This window comes from Plutella xylostella, chromosome 23 (genome assembly GCF_932276165.1).
Source record: "Plutella xylostella chromosome 23, ilPluXylo3.1, whole genome shotgun sequence".
Taxonomy (NCBI): Eukaryota; Metazoa; Arthropoda; class Insecta; order Lepidoptera; family Plutellidae; genus Plutella; species Plutella xylostella.
This window is the reverse complement of record NC_064003.1, coordinates 9,106,501-9,119,396: the sequence shown is the minus strand read 5'-3', so window position 1 is coordinate 9,119,396 and position 12,896 is coordinate 9,106,501. Positions and strand designations below refer to the sequence as shown.

Genomic DNA, 12,896 nt, shown 5'->3' with positions numbered 1-12,896 from the left:
TTTTTTAAGTCAACAGGTCTGGCAACCCGACAGATTAACAGTTCCAGGACTCGAACCTCGAAAATAATTCCACAGTACCTGTCACACTAACCTCATCCACGTAATGAAACATCTAGCCTCTTAACTTTGAAACTACAGTCATAGTTTAAACGAAAACAGCTCACCAGATTAATGCAACATCCTAGCAGGCGCGCTCACTACGCATAGATCGACCCTCTTCTCCTTGGCTGCACCGGATCCACTCGCTCCTCCACTGGCAGCATCCTGGTCCTGTCTGCGACACTTTGGGCAGCTGGATGCGTAGTGTCCCTGGCCCTGGCAGTGGAAGCAAGTTACCGCAGGCTTCGCTGTAGATGGAGGCGGCATCCTCTTGAAATTGTCATTTGGTTGGGAAGGGGAACGCTCTTCTGGTCTCCTCCAACCACGTCTTCTTTGTAGGTAGAACGTGGACTTGTGCCATAATTTCTCACAGTAGTTGCACTTTGTGGAAACGGAGGCACTGTAGCTGCTCATTTTCTTGCTATCGGGGTAGTCCTCGCTATTAGCTACTTTCCGTCTTAGAAACGAAACAGCCTTGAGCTTTTGCTGAAGCTGGTTGCGCGTAGTCACTTCTGTAGTGAAAGCCAGTCGTTGGACACGTCGGTCAAATCGGGAAACATGTGCCAACACTGAAGCCAAAGCAAGCTGTTCGGTATTCATATTCTTCCAGCGTGACATTATTGCAGTCATCAGCGAGGCAGCATAAGTAGCAAGGCACTCGTTTTCTTTAGGTTTACTGTCACTCAAATTAATTAGGAACGAAGCTGTAGTCTCTGGGCACTCGTACCTTTCAGAGCACGACTCAAGGCAACCATAAGCCGTGCGCCTTGCAGATTCTCGTCGTTAACGCACAGGTCCGCAGTCGACATCCAAGAACGTGCGTCGACATCGGATTTACTGGGATTGAAATCGGGTAACCTCAGCTCGGTCGACGACGAAGGTGTCTTCATAGCTCGAACAAGCGTCAGGAAATTCCGATTCTGTTTTTCTAGAAGCTTCTGCCATTTTTCGTCGTTCGTGTCATGGTGTGAAGCACGTGGGGTGGCGTCTTCTGATCCCACTTCTGATGTCGGAAGCGGGGGTGGAGCAGGTGCAGGTTCCTGGGGTGGCTGGGTGTCAGGATTGTCCGACATCGTGTTTCGTAGGCGTAGGAATGGCGATTATAAGAAAAGTCACTTTACATAATCACTTCGTTTAATTATCGCACAGTTACACAACACAATAACACTTAGCAATAACACAGCAAGCCAATACACAGAAAGGGTAACGTAATGTCACTAAGTAAGAGAAACGCGGGACAGTTTCTAGACGTGTGCGCAGAACGACGCTCAAGTACAGACCGTCTCGACTCTACGTCGTCCCCCATCATCTAGACTCCGTCGAGCGCCACTAGAGGCGCTGGCGTTCCCATTGTCACTTGTTTCGCAGAGACTCCGCTAGGTGGCGCGACAGTTGACGTCCGTTTCCGACACATATATTAGGTAAGTACATAATATGCATTATAGTTAATCTATAATTTTCTGCTCACAAGAGAATTAACTTTATTTTTAAAGGACGGTTTCGAAAGGTCAAATAAGTCTAATTCACTGAAGTGTTTATTTTATGTCCGGGTAATTCTAGTCAACACCGTGTTCTGTGCGTAGTTAGTCCGACAGAACGGAACATGCAGCAGCGGGCGCCGCCAGCCCCACCTCCCGCAGTAGCGGCGGGCAGTCCACGCCATTCTAGATGTGTATCCTAAGTGCATTGTACTTATTCCAAATATGGTTCGCAACCGATCACGTGAGTACAAATGTGCTGCGAAAAGTGGGTGGCTCGCTTGTGAGCCACTTCTGACTATATACCCTTTCGGGGATTACAGTCGTGAGTGCAGATGTATAATAATATGTAGGACATAGAAATATATAGAATGAGGAATTTCATCAGAGACAGTCAGATCAATTTACCGGGAATTGTAAATTTTCATAATCTACGTAAACTGAAATTATGAACGTTTATTTTTTCTGGAACACAAAGTGACGCCTGTGCTGTGGTGGTAACTTCTACGAAACGTTTAAGTACCAACTGATAGAAGAAAAAGTAAACTTTTCAATTTTTGAAAATTAAAGTTTATTCTTAGTAGTACTGCACGAAGATGCATGTTAAAATAGAGCAAAAATTGTTGCCACGAAATTAACTCAACATATAATCCGTGTGTAGGTGTTATACCCTATGTCCTAAAACACTTATTATATCGGTTAGATATTCTGTAATGACCAATGTCTAGACTCTCTGGTGTAATTTGTGTCGTGAACGCACTACGTCCACAATTCCACATGCCTTCATAAATCACCGTCATTCGAACGGTCACTATCGCTGAAATTCCACCGGAAATACGGTTTCATTCGGTGAAGTTGTCAACTGACATTCACATGCGTTCAATGAGCCGTTTTCCTTGACAGCTGTCAGTTGAGCTTTTGGGTAAGCCGATAGATGGCGTGAAAACGCAGTGTACCAACTGTCAAAAATTACATAGAGAGCAAAGAGTACTAAACTCAGAATAAGAACTCACTAGTTGTGATTAAATGTCGGGTGGTAGCGCGAGCCATCCTTCCGAGGCTCAGACTGCATGTGGCTTGGGATAGTGCTAAGTATTCTGTGAATAGTTCTACCCGCGCCGTCACGTAGTGTTCTTTTCTCTATGCGCGCCGTTTGAACGGGTGCTGCGTGCGAGAACTGATTTTCTATTTTTATTTATTGTATGATCCTAAATAAGATCCCAAAGAAATACTTACAAGACAAGATGAGAATGTGTGCCGTCGCAACTTGTAAAAATAAAGGACATCATAAATTTCCAAATGATGAAAGCCAGGCGCAACAATGGATTAAGGCGACTCGGATAAATGTGCGAAAAATTGATTGGAAACTGCGAAAACATTCATGGTTGTGTTCTCGGATCATTTCATACCAAGTGATTTTCATTCACGTAAGTAAGGTAAATCATTCGCGGTAATGTAAATTAACCATTGTTACATAACATGATATATTATGTAGGTACCTACCTATCTAACATAAGCACTCAAACAGGTAGGTAGAGTTGCCCAACATGACCCACCAAGTCAGGGATTAAATTCATTAAAAAGGATTTGAGCTGCATGTAGGTACATCACACTGGCACAGCACAATCGCACTGAACGCTGAAGCAACAGTGACATCGACATCATAGAGAAAATAATACTACAATTCTACCTACCTACGTCACTTTCACATTTCGTTAGCCTCACAGAATAACATATTGTGATCTGAGTGTGTTCTGAGGGTTTGAAAGTTGGTACAACCCCAGACAACGCCATCTATTTCTCCAAAAAGGAACTTTTTTTTTTTTTAACAAACGCCTCATTGAAATAGCAACTTCTGCAATAGCGCACATGAAAGCCAATACCGGATAGGTACAGTTCGATCTACATAACTTGACATTTTTTTTGCCTGAGCTATTACTTTACGGGTATACTTTCAGTGACGTATCAACTGTACCCCACAAATCACCAGTATCCATCATTGAGTATGAATGGTCTGGAGACGAAATAGGCAGACGTTCCCCTCTGCCGGAGGTGGTAGGCCAGAAAGGCCCACCGATTTATAAAAACTAGTTGCAGTCTCAATTTTCACTAGACTCAATCTAGTTGGCAAAGCGTTCGTTTCATAGAAAATGATTTGTTTACATACTAAAATGACAGCTTCAATTCATAGAATATTCGGATTCCGGATTTGATCACAGATTTGGTCATGGTTTATTGTTATTAGCTGTTTCCTAGCAACCAATGTCAAAAAAATGCAATAGTGATGTACCGGTATGTAGATATGTATTAATCGACAAAAAAGGTCATAGTTGGGAAGCGTCCGTAGTCGAATTGGCTTCAGTAATCGTAACTGATCACGAGGTTGATCACTGATGATGAGGTTCAGCAACAACTGACACGGTCAGCCATTGGTAGGCGTACAGCATGAGTTACCGATTTCAAATGGTTCTTTTCTGGACGCTTCCGTGCTTCGGACGGGACGTTAAGCCGTGGGTCCCGGTTGCTGCTTCGGCAGCAGTCGTTAAGCCTAGTCAGAGGCCGCCCGAAGGGGCGGCTTGAAAGCATATGACTGTCGGGTTGCCCACTTACTCGACAACTTCAGTGCATTGTACTCATTCAAAAACGGCGATACGGCTCGCGACCTATCACGTGAGTATAAATGTACAGCGAAAAGCGGGTGACTTCGTTTATTAATCATTCCTAATTAAATTTAACTATACCTAATTAATTTGAAATTAGTATTTCTAACCCATGTTCTCGAATTCATCGATAACACTTATCGATAATTGTTACATCCATTGGCAAGAAAAATGAAGACACTGTGTTCATGATTAAATGTCACTTCACGTAACCCTTGTTGCTGGGAATTAAAACTCATAATGATATGTCCCATGAGACATAATCATGGTAAACGGTAAAATTTCCCCCCGCAAAAATTGGCAGACTTTTTTGTATCAAGAAAGATCGCTATGACGCTTCCCGAGGGTACACCCGAGTCCGCGTTGTTCTATGGTATCCATGCAAGTCAGTAAATGCCAACTAATCTGGCTAATCCTTTCTCCACGGTGACAGACGCTAATAGCAGTTCTCGTGTTTGTCACTTAGGGCGGATTCGGCCAACGTCGAGTAACTGTTTACTCACGAGTAAAGTACCAGTTACTCGCGAGTAAGCAGATTTTGCATTCTACCAAACCTGAAACCAAGATAACTAGCTTATCCCAAGAATAAAATGTTATACCGCCAAAATTGACCGTGTAACGAGCTTATCCGAGAGTAATTTTGTAATGGCGGCAGCACATCAGCTGATTAGAAAACCGTCATAATGACATATAAACACATCTGTCAAAACATAAACAAAAGTACGTTAAAAGGCAAAGTCTCAGAATAACAACAGCGAATAAAATATTAAAACATAAACAATTTCATACTTTTATAATCCATTCAAACTAAGTTGGCATGTCATTTCTATTGCATGCTTTGAAACGCAGCTATTTTTATTTTAGTTGCATTACAGTTTCGTTCCTCGTTCATTCAATTTAATCATGGTATAACTTGGTAGAATGCAAATGTACTTATCCTAGATATTTACTCGCGTATAATTTTAATTCCGGTATAGTTATTCTCGTGTAACGTGATGTTTGGACGAATCCACCCTTAAACGCTAGAGAAAAAAGATTCTTACAGTCAACATCAGATACATTCAAAATTTGTGTCTCACGAGCTGTTTTTGTCCAAATTTTGTCGCAATTTTGGTCAAGTTATGTGAATCGTAGTATATGTATGTATATTAGCGAGCGACACAGCGTTTTAGCTTCCAATAGTGTTTATCAAAATCGGTTCACATGAATTTACAAAACAAGGAATATTCAATTTCAGAGCCAGTTTGGTGAAGAAACCTATTTATAAAACAGAAACCAATTGTTTCTGTTTTATTTATTTGTACAGGATTTCATCTTATATTATTTATCTCATTCTATAAAATAATCAAGATAAAAAATAAACTGGAATAGTATTGCTTGTTTTACAAGTCCTTCAGACTAAAACAATCTTGTTTCCAATTTTACTGTGATTCGCCAATTTTGTTCTTTGTTGTACAGAGATACTTTTGTTATTGGAAAATATATTTAAATGTTTGACGTAAATGTTAAAATTGAGTTTATTTCAACCGAGCTCATTAACAACATGTCATTTGCAGTTATTAACCAGATGAGTGCTTTGTCTGTACTTGGTATTGGTATGTATTTGGTGAAAAACTTAATTTCATTTTTTTTTGGTTGAAATAAACCTTGAAATTAGGTATATATATTTTTAAAATCCGTGGTGGTCTATTGATTAGAACTTATCCTTTGAGTCGACTTAATCGACCAGGGTATCATGGAAAATGGACAACTAATGATAAAGTATTCATATACAGTTTTATAATTGAGAACCATAACATAATATTATTATCGTTCATTTTATAATGCTATTTTAGAAAAAAGTTTTTTAAAGTGATGTTCACCAACTTTTTATACCACCCTGCTATTAATATTATTTAGCCCCAGGGTGAGCAACTTCGACAGATAATCAGGAGCTGCCAGCGGCTACACAATCAAATTAATCACAAGCGAACAACTAACTTCTACGGTTTGTTATTTATTGAGTTGAAACGATCAATCATTCATAATTCATAACAATTTGATATTTCTGACGAAGGCAGGAAATAGATATTGGTTTACGGATCTTGCATTTTCCCTGTTAACCTGGTGGAAAAGTTAAAGTATTTATTTATAAAGTTGAGTGTTGTATCTCCAACTTTCTTTGTGGGTATTAAATCAAATTCTTTATTTCCAAATAGGTAAATGAATTGTAGGATAACAACAGCAACACCAGAAAAATCTTGTAGAACGCATCTTTCAGTTTAAGTGATATTATTAAATTAGTCGTGCTTTTGGAGATGCCTACGTCCAGCAGTGGACTGCTATAGGCTGATGATCATATTATTATTATTAAATAGCACTTTGCACAACCTGTTATTACCCACTGCACATGATGAGCCTCCTCCAAGACCGGCGGTAGGATATTTCCATAATCTCCACGCTTGACAGGCGGCTTGTAGATATGTCACATAAAAGACATGTAGTCGTATGTAGCTTGTAGATATGTTTATCACCCATGAACTGAGTAGAAATATCGTTATTTTAACAAATATCAGCCCCGGCTGGGGATCGAACCCGAGACCTATGGCATAGCAGTCAGGGTAACTATCCATTACATCATGTTGTCGTCAAGGATCACTTTATGACAAATAAAATAGTAAGTAGCCTAATGAACAATAACCAGTAAAGCTAAAGCTATAGATAACTGTGTTATCAACAGCGATGTAACAAATGATCGTATAAAATATTTAATCTGCATGTAAATATAAATAATAACGTTTTGTCTCTCTATCGTACACCTCATCATTCATCAATCATAGTCATTTTAAGCTATAAAAACAATAAGTTTGGTAATAGTTCGCCTTAAAACTTTGGCATAAGAATGTATAATCGACACACTAATCCAACTAATATCAAACAAAGGACGTTTTTTTGAAGAAAACTAGTGTCTTAATACCTACCCTCCCCCATTGTTTTATAAGAACTAGTTAAATATTTAAAATTTAAACGAGAAAACCCATCCCGGAAAAGCTAGTAATAAAGACCCATGTCTGTTTGTTTACATAATATACATACATAATGTACATACCGAACTACATACGCTATTTGCAATATATCTACACTACACATTCTATCAGTGAATATTATGATATCGGCAGAAACGTACTCATTTTATAAGATCTTTTGTTCTGTGAAGGTTTATTGATAATTAATACTTTAAAATTATCAAGTGATAATAAATGAATAATTTGAATATGATGATCGGGTTACGGAGTGCTTTGAAGAATCGGTCCAGAGTTTGTCAGTCACGCAACTATTCAGTGATAGGCCTGAAATTGAGTGTAAGTACCTAATTGAGTATTGGCATCTTATATTAAAGATATACGAACTTAAAACGGTTTAACGGTAAAAAATATGCGGACAGTTTTTTGCTTTGTTTTTGTATGTGACACACCATCTTGTTCATCATCATCATCATCATCAGCCTATAGCAGTCCACTGGATGCGATCTATAGCTTCCATCTTGTTAGTTTAAGTATTGTTAATCTAAGATTCGCATAAATTCTTAACACTACATTGTATGCTCACTATGTGACGCCACGATAAACTAATTTCCAACTTTGTATACACATGTATGCTGGTCCATGCACAGCATACATGTGTATACAAATTATAATTATATCATTCGATTTACTATCTATGTAGATACACCGTTCTATAATAAATAATAATGTTGGTTTATTACAAGCGTATCGTACCACGCCATCAAAACGATTAACTTAATTAAAAAAATAGTTAGACAAACTAAAGAGTGATTTTAAACTTCAATCACTTTTTTGTAGGCAAGCATTCCATGGACTGTTTACAGTTACCTATATGCAAGTTATTCAACACACACACGCACTCACGCCTTGTACTAATGTACTCCCTTGCGGGGTAGGCAGAGGTGCATTGCTGCACCCACTTTTCGCCAGAGTGTTATGTTAGTCCCAATGTAATAGGGGGCGGGCCTATTGCCATTAAGTTATTCAAGCTATAAATAAAGCTAGTGTTATTAAACTAGCAATCCTTTTCGCAATGAAGATTAGTTTGGTATTGCTAGCTTATAAACCTAGCTTTATGAGACGGCCGAATGGCGTAGTGGTTAGTGACCCTGACTACTGAGCCGATGGTCCCGGGTTCGATTCCCGGCTGGGGCAGATATTTGTTTAAACACAGATATTTGTTCTCGGGTCTTGGATGTGCCCGTTAAATGGCAATAGGCCCGCCCCCTATTACATTGGGACTAACATAACACTCTGGCGAAAAGTGGGTGCAGCAATGCACCTCTGCCTACCCCGCAAGGGAGTACATTAGTACAAGGCGTGAGTGCGTGTTTAAACCTAGCTTGTAAAACTAGCCTCGTAGTTACTCGTATATTCAGTGCATTAGCTGTCAAATAACTTAACTCAGAAGTGTTAATTGGACTTAACAAAACGTCAATTTTTAGGGTTCCGTAGCCAAAATGGCAAAAACGGAACCCTTATAGTTTCGTCATGTCCGTCTGTCCGTCTGTCCGTCTGTCCGTCTGTCACAGCCGATTTACTCGGAAACTATAAGTACTACAGTGATGAAATTTGATGGGAATATGTGTTGTATGAACCGCTACAAAAATATGACACTAAATAGTAAAAAAAAGAATTGGGGGTGGGGCCCCCCATACATGTAACTGAGGGATGAAATTTTTTTTTTCGATGTACATACCCGTGTGGGGGGTATCAATGGAAAGGTCTTTTAAAATGATATAAAGTTTTCTAAAAAACATTTTTCTTAAAGTGAACGGTTTTTGAGATATCAGCTCTCAAAGTCGTAAAAAGTATGTCCCCCCCCCTCTATTTTTATAACTACGGGGTATAAAATTCTAAAAAAAATAGAGGTGATGCATGCTAATTAACTCTTTCAACGATTTTTGGTTTGATCAAAGTATCTCTTATAGTTTTTGAGATAGGTTGATTTAACTACGGAACCCTTTGTGCGCGAGCCCGACTCGCACTTGGCCGGTTTTTTTTTTAATATAACTTTCATTGATTTTTTTAATTCTGAAATATTATACTCATGACGTTGTAAGTATTTATTAATTAGTTTAATTCATTAAGGTGGGTACACTGACCAACGCTATGAGGTGTAATGTAACGTGTTACAAAGCGAGCATTCGTGCAGTCAGTTGCGTAGTGTTACGGGGAATCCAGCGAGCAACGAGCCGATTTTAGAACCCAGCGTTGCGTAACATGCTCGCTGGGAATCTTACGTTACAGTCCGTTGGTCAGTACCCACCTTTAGGTACATACAATTGTATACAGCCGATCATTTTCAGCATTCTGCCAATATTTTATAAGTACTTAGGTAGATACACAAGTTTGAGGTCAAACGATGTTTTCAACATTGACCTCTATATCGTAATCTTTTTCAAATACGTAAATAGATAACATGAAAATACTTTACGCTATTTTATCTAAGTTGGTAAATATTTTGTTATAATTATAAAAGGCTTATGTAATTTATATCCGGAGTATATCACGCTCTTCATTTATGCCAAATTTATACGTAGGTATTTAATGTTACGGCTAAATACACGATGTCGTTTTTCTACACTACACCTAGTTTAAGCTAGTTTGAATTAGGTAGGTGCTCTTGGTAAAATCTAGTGTACTTACCTAAGACGATTAGTATTCAAATCTAAAACTACAGTTGGTTAAATCTTATTCCGTGTTAAGTATATATATATATATATATATATATATATACAGGGTGTTGCAAAATGGGTATACTAAGCCGAAACCAGCATGTGCAGCATGTTATATCTAAGCCCGAATCTGAAATCAGAATTTCAAAATTCGCGAAAGACTAGAAATATATATATATATATATATATATATATAGTTATATAGTTTATACCTAGGTAATAACAATATTATGAATATTATTACTCCATTCCTTGTTCGATCAAGTTTATTATTCAACTAGGCACAAGTTCTAGTGTTCTATACAAGTCTATTAGATCAGTTCATTGAGACCAAGGCTAATTTACTGGTCGCTAATGACGTAGTCGCACAGATGCATACGGGTTCCGTCGGTAAAGAGGAAAAACCATATTATTATTAGTACTTACTCTCAATCATGGCCGGTTAGGTCACAGAATAATAACTACCAGTACAGAAGTCCGTCTTCGCAATGGCTTTCAAAGAAAAATGACTCCATCTAATAAACAATAAGATTTAATTTAGCGCGTTCCAGCCGCATATTTTTTTATTTACTTACCTACCAATTTATTTTTGAGGGAATATGGCCTTAATTGCACTGTACTACGGTTCATAATAAGTTATACGTGGTTGTACGTATTGAAAGATAAACCACCTTAGGATTGCCTCCACAAAATAATAACTAGTAACCAGACAGCACGATCGTTTACTGCTACCTACTTATGGCTAAAAAGACTTGAGTTTGTAAAAAGAATGTCAAGTTTTTAAAACAAAATTAATTTGAATTTAGAATACAAAGCTATTCCAAACTTTTTAGGGTTCCGTAGCCAAAATGGCAAAAACGGAACCCTTATAGTTTCGTCATGTCCGTCTGTCCGTCTGTCCGTCTGTCCGTCTGTCACAGCCGATTTACTCGGAAACTATAAGTACTACAGTGATGAAATTTGATGGGAATATGTGTTGTATGAACCGCTACAAAAATATGACACTAAATAGTAAAAAAAAGAATTGGGGGTGGGGCCCCCCATACATGTAACTGAGGGATGAAATTTTTTTTTTCGATGTACATACCCGTGTGGGGGGTATCAATGGAAAGGTCTTTTAAAATGATATAAAGTTTTCTAAAAAACATTTTTCTTAAAGTGAACGGTTTTTGAGATATCAGCTCTCAAAGTCGTAAAAAGTATCCCCCCCCTCTATTTTTATAACTACGGGGTATAAAATTCTAAAAAAAATAGAGGTGATGCATGCTAATTAACTCTTTCAACGATTTTTGGTTTGATCAAAGTATCTCTTATAGTTTTTGAGATAGGTTGATTTAAGCTACGGAACCCTTTGTGCGCGAGCCCGACTCGCACTTGGCCGGTTTTTATTTTCTATTGGAAATGACCTGTAAAAACAATGATCAATAAGCCAAAGACTTGAGTTTGTAAAAAGAATGTCATGTTTTTAAAACAAAATTAATTTTAATTTAGAATACAAAGATATTCCAAACTTTTTTCTTTTGGAAATGACCTGTAAAAACAATAACATTTCATAGTTAAGATATTATTTGAAATAAAATAGGTACCTTTTTTTTTCATTATTTATGGAGATAAAATTTATAATGACAATATAGTTCGAATTAATTTCATTTCAAAAAAGGAACGGAAAAAGGAAGGAATTTTAAATGTCAGCATCTTTGGGAATTTAAAAAAACATAACCCAATACAACATAATTTTTTTTTTCAAAATCGGTTCATAAACGGCGGAGTCGGTGAACATACATAAAAAAATAAATATATCCCGACGAATTGAGAACCTCCTCCTTTTTTTGAAGTCGGTTAATAAATTTGGATCACGATCTGTCTTTAAACAAATAAATACGGCACAGTATTTTTAACCGACTTCAAAAAAAAGGAGGAGGTTCTCAATTCGTCGGGAATTTTTTTTTTTTTTATATTTTTTTTATGTATGTTCACCTATAACTTCGCCGTTTATGAACCGATTTTGAAATTTCTTTTTTTGTTGTATTCAGAATTTTATCTCACCCCTAAGGGTGGGTAAAGGGGTAAAAACAGGGTATGAATTTCCATTTTGGACACATATTAACCGATTCTAATGAAATTAAGAACGTAAATATAGTTCTTATAACAATAAAATATGATGGTGACCTTGAGCTGATCTGATGATGGAAACGGAAGGCAGTCAAGGGAACTCCTCAACGGTATATAGCAACTACCTCGTGTTTAGGCTTGAATGATTCGTATTGATTAGTAGGACTTTTTGGTATCATTTGCATCTTACTTTTGATTAAAAATTATTGCAAATAAACTAAAAACTATAAAATAAAATAATAATTTAAAAAAATAAAAAACCGACTTCAAAAAACCACTAAAATGTAAGTAATAATTTAAGGTTTACACAAATTATATGTGACAGTACAAATATACCTAAGCAGGAACTGTTCTTTTTTGAAGTTGGTGCCATATTTCTTCAGATTACTTTGTCACTGCACCAACATCAAAAAAGAACAGTTCCTGCTTAGGTATATTTGTACTGTCACATATAATTTGTGTAAACCTTAAATTATTACTTACATTTTAGTGGTTTTTTGAAGTCGGTTTTTATGCATTCCTTTTTATATCCGTTTTGCATACATAAATACGACATGAGAACGATATAGCGCGCGCTCGTGTGTCGTCTTTCGCTTGCGGCAGCCGACTAGATTGGCCACCCAGAGGTGGCCGTGTCGCCATGCCGGCGCCTGCCCAGCCCACGCGGAGTTACACAGGCTTAGGTTTTTAGGTTAGGTTAGCGACATATCCTCCAAGATCGCATAATTGAATCTTGCGAAGTTATTGTATTACATACAGGTGGTGTCCCATAAAGAATGCCAGACCAAATAGGTGTCCATATAATTATGAAGTTGGTTTTTACAG

General features: G+C 37.7%; 1 protein-coding gene across 1 annotated transcript in view; it reads left to right on the top strand.

Moving 5' to 3' along the window:
* Positions 1 to 7,370: 7,370 nt before the first annotated feature.
* Positions 7,371 to 12,896, top strand: part of LOC105390761 (delta-1-pyrroline-5-carboxylate synthase) — a 30,046-nt gene continuing 24,520 nt past the window's right edge. Inside the window, exon 1 of the mRNA XM_011562118.3 lies at positions 7,371 to 7,578. Coding sequence (XP_011560420.1) covers positions 7,477 to 7,578 — 102 coding nt within the window. The 5' untranslated portion in view covers positions 7,371 to 7,476. The remainder of the gene's footprint in view (positions 7,579 to 12,896) is intronic.